The 6,748-nt window shown below is 41.1% G+C and overlaps 1 protein-coding gene across 1 annotated transcript; it reads right to left on the bottom strand.

Annotated features, from left to right (window-relative positions):
- Positions 1–668: 668 nt before the first annotated feature.
- LOC149821362 (uncharacterized) lies at positions 669–2,877 on the bottom strand. Its single transcript, XM_089982320.1, has one exon. It carries the CDS (start codon positions 2,316–2,318, stop codon positions 891–893), a length of 1,428 nt encoding a protein of 475 aa, XP_089838446.1. The 5' UTR covers positions 2,319–2,877; the 3' UTR covers positions 669–890.
- Between the last annotated feature and the right edge of the window lie 3,871 nt (positions 2,878–6,748).

Genomic DNA, 6,748 nt, shown 5'->3' with positions numbered 1-6,748 from the left:
GATATTGCAATATATAAGAGAATGAAATATCCACAATTATTATACCAAGTTTCTGGGTAAGTTGGTGCACCCAAATAGGAGAAAACATTGGCCGCACTCGAATGTACTGCACTCTCTATTAGAAACCTCTTAGTTTTTCACTTTTTTCTTATCTCTGCTGATAAAGACTTACAGATACGATCTACATAGTTTGTTTAGTCAAGATCGTTTGTAGTGTTGTGCAAGCATACTTTTAAGAGCTTCAAAAAATCATCAGTAGACAATACATAAATTTTCATGATTAAAAAATCATGCTTTTACATGGAAGCCACTCTGTCCAAGGTGTGTTTTCTAACAAATTAGCCATGCTGAACACATCTGTGAAGTCAAATTAAGCAAATAAAACTTGCACTTAAATGCTTCTGCTAGAAAGTATGGTACTATACAGTGTAGCCGATATTACACCTTCCACTCGGTATGAGCAGATAAGATGCATTGGCCAACAGCATGGGGCCGCCAGAAGACATATCATCCTCTGACCAGATCACACAGACACAATTATTGGACCATAGACTCGTGCCATACAGGCATCAGAATTTCCACTGACAAACCGCATTCTTTCCTTAAAGTGCTGGTTGGCACGTAGACAAGCATCATCTGGCTTAGTTTTCAAGAAGAAAAAAACAAACTGGAAGGAAATTGTATACATCTTTAGGTTTGAGTCAAAAGAAACACAAAAAAGCGTCACAGAAGGTATAAAAACAGTCCCCCATTGAAACAACAAATTGAGGGCCATCCCATAGAAAGAACAAAACCCCCAAAATCCCAAAACAACAAAACCATTGGCTACAGAATTATACAAACACAAACACAATCACTGATCTAGAGAGAGAGAGAGAGAGAGATTGGTTTCATCCAGTGATGGATGAAGGGTCTGATCTCTTGATCATACCATCAATCTCCATTTCCTTCTGCCTCAACACCAACATCATCCTCTCATTCTCCAGCTTCATCCTCTCATTCTCCAGCTTCATCCTCTCGAACTCCCTCTCCTTCTTCCTGCAGTATTTCTGCCACTTGAACCTCTGCTTCTCCAGCTCGAACGCCCTGCATTGGTAGCTCACCCTCTCCTCCTCAAGCGTCACAGACCGGTTCCTAATCCACTGCCTCTGCTCCCATACCGTCTTCCCCCCATCCTGCAAAACACTCGCCATCTCCGACCTAAGCTGCTGCTGCATTGCTGATAACGAACATACACTGCCACCACCACCACCACTTCTCCGTCGTGGCCTCTTCCGCGACGACCCATTCTCGTCCCCGGCTTCGTTCTCGTATCCATCACCGCCATCTTCTTCGTCATCCTCTTCGTCGTCGTCCTCGCCATCATCGTCGTCGTCGTCTTCGTAGTCATTATCACCATCAACCTCTTTATTGATTGTCATTGCGTTTGCATCTTGGTGGAAGCAACGTTGGTCGTTAGGCCTAGAGAGTTGCTGCTGCTGCTGCTGTGCTGCCGTAGAAGGCTCGGCCTCGCAGGACTGGTGGCCACCGGCACAGCTGCTGTGGTAGGCACACATCTCTCTGAAGAATAGGTGCTTCGAATTGAGGAGCTTCCTCACTTCATCCTTCATCTTCGGTGAGATGTGATCCATCGTTTCAAGAAGGCTCGGATTCTCCACCACTCTGCAAGCTGTTCCTTTGCCAACGATATCAATCACCCTCTTGTACCTCTTGTTGAGATCATTGAACTTGTCCTCGCATTGCTGAGGGGAGACCCTGAACCCCTTCTCCATCATCGCCCTCGACACAGACTTCCACTTTCCCTTCTTCTGCAGCAGCCCGCTGCTGCCGGAAAGAAGCTTCTTCTTCCCCGAGTCGCTGCCGGCACCGGAATCCATCCCGCCACCGTCATCGCCGACGAAGAACACGACCATGATAAGCAGCCTCACCATTTCATCCGTCCACTTCATCCTCTGCCACTGGGAACCCCTCTTCCCACCGCGGCCGTCGGCGGCTCCGCTGCCGTCTTCGGCAGCGTAACCGCTGGCGGCTTCCTCGTCGTCGCTGAATGAGGATCCGTGCTGCTTGGTGGTGGTGGTGGTGGTGGTGGCCGTGGTGGTGGGGGTGGCCTTGGAGGTGATGGGCATAACGTAGGGGTGTCTTGGCTGGTGGGGGTGGGCTTCTGCGGAGGAGTCGTGGATAAGGGAGGAGGCGAAGGGGGCCATCTGGTGGTGGTGCTGCTGCTGGAGGTGGCGGTGATGCGGTTGTTGGTGGATAGGCATCTCCAGCCCTAACATTCCCGGCAGACCCATGCCCGGCATCCCCCCATTACTTTCCATCTTTCCTTTCCCTCTTTTCCTTTATGTCAAAGAACCACAACCCACTATCCTAAATCCTCTCTACAATCTACATAATAGTCATATACCCTCCAATTTGAACTGGGGGGGTGCCCCAGAATCAACACCCCAGATGGTGTTCAGTGTTCAAAATAAGATTGTGGGGTTTCTGTTCCTGTACCAAATTCCTAGAGAGAGAGAGAGAGAGAGAGAGAGAGACTGTATATATGGAGAGAAGGGAGAAAGACTTACGAGTATTGTTCCCCTTTCTTGTCTTTCATTATTTGCCAAGGTTTACGTGTTCAACTCCATCTAGAGCCCAAATCTTGCCTTCTCAGAGAGAGAGATGCTAAAGAAGAGTTCTCACATATAACAAGGAAGCAGAAGAGAAACGGAGGCCCTTGCCAATGAGCCTTATCAGAAACAGAGAAAAAAGAGGTAACAGCAGGTGGTAGGGGTGCATCAAATTAAAGGGCAAGAGTCGAGACTTTGATTTTTGAAGTTCTGAGGGGAGGAGAGAGAGAGAGAGAGGGCTGAATGTTTGTGGGTAGCTGCCCATGGTTTTGAGGATGGGCAGGTCCACAGAAACACAAAACTGGTGAAATCAAAACCATGTCTCTCCTTAATAAACAATACCATCACCACCCTACTGGTTTCTGAGTCAGGATCTGGTGCAATCACATGGCACAAAATTTGTGCATTAAGCATTACCCTTCATCCGGCCTTGTGCCCACAACTGACAGGCCTATCCCAAAGATGAAGGGTGATCAATTGCTTAATGCACAAATATTTGTGCAATCATATTGCACCTGATCTTTTCACTTGGTTTCTTTGTTTTTGGCTGATTCCACCGTACAAGCCACCCTTCTTCTCATCAACCAGTAGGCTACCACGGTTTTCCCCATGGCTTTTATAAACCAAGGAACTCTTATGAATGAATATTAAACGAAGGAACTCATTAACTATAAACAGCCCCAAGTTCCCAACTCTATGCCACTATCACTAAACATAATCAAACAAAGCTTAGGCCGTGCCACGCATATCTTATATTAATATGATGTTAATGATATATTGACACTAATATAATATCATTATTCGTAACTTTAGTAATATATATCATAGTGTGTTGGGTATTGTAACTAAACAAGTTTATTATTGATTAGTATTTATGTAGTATGATTGCCATAGTCTCTTTGTTTTTCGTGGAATTAGTAAATAGCACGTTGGGGTGTATAAGGGGGAGTATAATGATTTTGCAAGGGCTCCCATCAAGAAAACGATTTTCTTGTTTTTATAGGAAGAAAATGATTTTCTTTTCAATTGTTTTGTCTCCTCAAAAAATAAAAATAAAAAGAAGTCGCCCCTCGTAGAGCAGGGTCAGATCCAGTGATCCCCAAAATCATCTCTATCACCATACCTTCATACTTTCCTCTAAAGATCAAGTTGTGTTGGTCAAATCTACTGATCAAGTTGTGTTTGATCAAATCTAACTCTGAAGATGGATTCCACATAAGGATGTCAATGAATCACACATTTCATCCGATATCCAACCGAATTTGATTCCCTTTAGATGCATTTGGTAAGCCAAAACCATATCCGACTATAATCTAATGTGGATATGGTTTTGATTGTTTGCTGCCGAATCTGATGAATATCAAAATTTGACAGATCCAAATCCATTTATATGTAAAAAAAAACATATTTGGTATGAGCTTTTCACCGCCCCAATCTGAAACCCAATTCAAATCCGTTTAGGCAACATCCAGTTAGTCGGATATGGTATTGGCTACATCCAATCCAAATCTGAACCGTTTACATCCCTAATTTTGCATAGTCAACGTGATAAAAATATCAATTCTTGGATATTTTTTTTCAGATGAAAAAATATGCCTTTTACAACAAAAAAATAGTTTTTTTATGATATTAAAATTTTGAATTATCAAAAAATCCTGCATGCATCGGATTCTGGGGATTCAAATCTAACCCTGTAGAATCAGGTAAATTAAATGGTTATATGTACCTTTATGTGAAAATATACTGCAAATCATAAAGGGGGGGCAGGAAAGTTGGGATTAGGCACATTAACAAGCCAAAATAGCAATTACAAATCTGATAATAAGTTAAGGAAACCACTCAAGTTCATATTTATTCCAGTCACTTTAGTATAATGTTGCTTTTCTGCCTGATTTGCTGTGAAATTCTTAATCAATGTCTCACCCATAATGACAAACGTTTTAAACTGCAATTTCTCGTTTTCCAAAAACTCGTGAGAAATTGAAATTTTTTCATAAATCTCGTGTTTTTTTCGGCAAAATCTCAGCAATAAAAAAATAAAATATAAAATATAAAATATATTTTTTATAAGAAAATATTAATAAAAAGTATTTAAAAATAAAAATACACATTTTTTCACGATAAATAGCCGTTTAAAACTTAAATATCGAGTTTAAATCACGGTATTTATGTTTTTTCATAAATCTCGCAAGATTTTTTTTAACTTTCAGGCAATTTCTCGAGATTTTCATAAATCTGGCGATATTTGTCACTATGTTCCCACCATAATTTGGGTATCAAAAAAATTAGTTGTCGTACAATGATATTAGGAAGATAATCACTGACTTTGTAAATAGTGAATACTAACTCCAAATCAGGACATGTCAAATCTAGGTACATCGCTGACTTAACTAGAACCGCACATCTCAATCAAAGACTCACTGATGACCGGCCAAGGCTCGCCCGGGTGTGACAAATATCGTGGTTTTTTTCTTTAAAAAAATGTGATATTTTGCTAATCCATAAAAATGTAAATATTATCAGTCTTTAATTTTCCTGAATGTTTAATTTTTATTTCTAAAAATTTATTGTATATATATTTTCAAACAATTTTATTTGCCAATATTTTTTATATACTAATTTTTCGTGATATAAAGGTTGGCGTTATATATGTTATGTAGATATTGTTGTCGGTCATGGTCATCATCATAAACATCGTTCTTGGGATTTTCTTGGTAAGAAATAAATAAACTTAAGATATATAAAGATGAAAAGAAATATTAAAAATTAATTTAAAATAGCAAGGTAATATCTTCTTAGGATGTGATAAAACGCAATATACTATAAGTGGAGGATAAATTTTGGTTTTCATGTTTTGTGAATTTCTTAAGACATTCAAAATATCAATAATGATTTTGACTGTGGTTGAGACTAAAACATATTTTACCAAATAAATAATTTGCATACTGATAAATAATTATTGCATTAAAATTTTCTTGTAATTCATAAAATTAAAAAAAAAACAATGGAATAGGTATGCATGTAATAATAATGTCACCACATCTACCACCTAGGTGGTATTCCATGTGGTAAGTGGGGTCCTGTGATGCTGAAGGCCCAGGTTCGAATCCCTCTGACACATGGGGCTTATGAGATATCTGCTAGGGGTCTGCCTAACCCCAACTTGCCATTCAAAAAAAACGATGTCACCTCATTTATACAAAAATGTGTCCGACACTTGTTATGCAGAGTATTAGAAATGAGAGTTAAATATATTTGGTAATGTTTAGGGATGGCAGTGGACCTGGGCGGGGTCGGGGGACAAGGTCTCCACCTTCGCCCCGTCTCAAAATCAGAACCTTCATCCCTGCACGGGGAAGGATTTTAACCTCCACCCCCGCTTTCATCTCCATTTATCCCTGGTTCAAACGGGAGCGAGGCGGAGGCCGTTTCCCCTCGGTCTATAGTCATCCCTTAAAGGATTGGGGATGGGGCGGGGCGGGGGAAAAAGTAAGTCCATACCCGCCTTCATTCCTGCACAAGGGATAGATTTTAACCTTCATCCCCGCCTCCATCCCTGTTTCATGCCCCTCATCCCCGGTCCAAATGGGGTGAGGCAGGGCGGGGGGGGGGCATTGTTCCCCGGTCCACTGCCATCCCTATTAACATTGTTCGTTGTTTCAAAACCAAGTTTTTTAATTGTATTTAACTTGTTCGATTCTCATGGGTGTCGCCCTTCTGCGCAAGCCAACACGTAACATAGGTCTAGGGAGAAAGAGTCTTAGCCTTGAAGTTTTACTTTGCCGGCACAACGATCATAGGTATGACAGGCTGATCCAGCGCGTGCAGGTGCAATTTCTTCGAGTTATAAATTAAAAAAAAAATTGTATTCAACCTTTTTTTTTGTGTGTGTGACGAGGGAAAATCACAGTTTTAGTGTAGACGTCCTGTTATAGGCTGAGAATGTCACCTTGACAGCGGCTCTGTTTTGGTGGGAGTGGTGTAAAACTCAACAAGTACTTTTTTTTTTGTTTATTGGGGATATTTTTCAATTGGCTTTTACTTTGAAGCAAGGGACACACACTTCAAATATCGAACTCGTGACATCCTTCAACTTAAATGCTTTAAGCAGACCCACCTAGCTAGGTGTGTGGAGCCCT

Source organism: Nuphar pumila, chromosome 12, assembly GCF_984573655.1.
Source record: "Nuphar pumila chromosome 12, dmNupPumi1.hap1.1, whole genome shotgun sequence".
NCBI classification, from domain to species: Eukaryota; Viridiplantae; Streptophyta; class Magnoliopsida; order Nymphaeales; family Nymphaeaceae; genus Nuphar; species Nuphar pumila.
The sequence above is the reverse complement of the archived record's forward strand: the minus strand, read 5'-3'. Positions and strand labels throughout refer to the sequence as shown.

Coding starts and splice junctions, on each gene's coding strand:
- LOC149821362 (XM_089982320.1), bottom strand. CDS start 2,318: ATGGAAAGTAATGGGGGGATGCCGGGCATGGGTCTGCCGGGAATGTTA.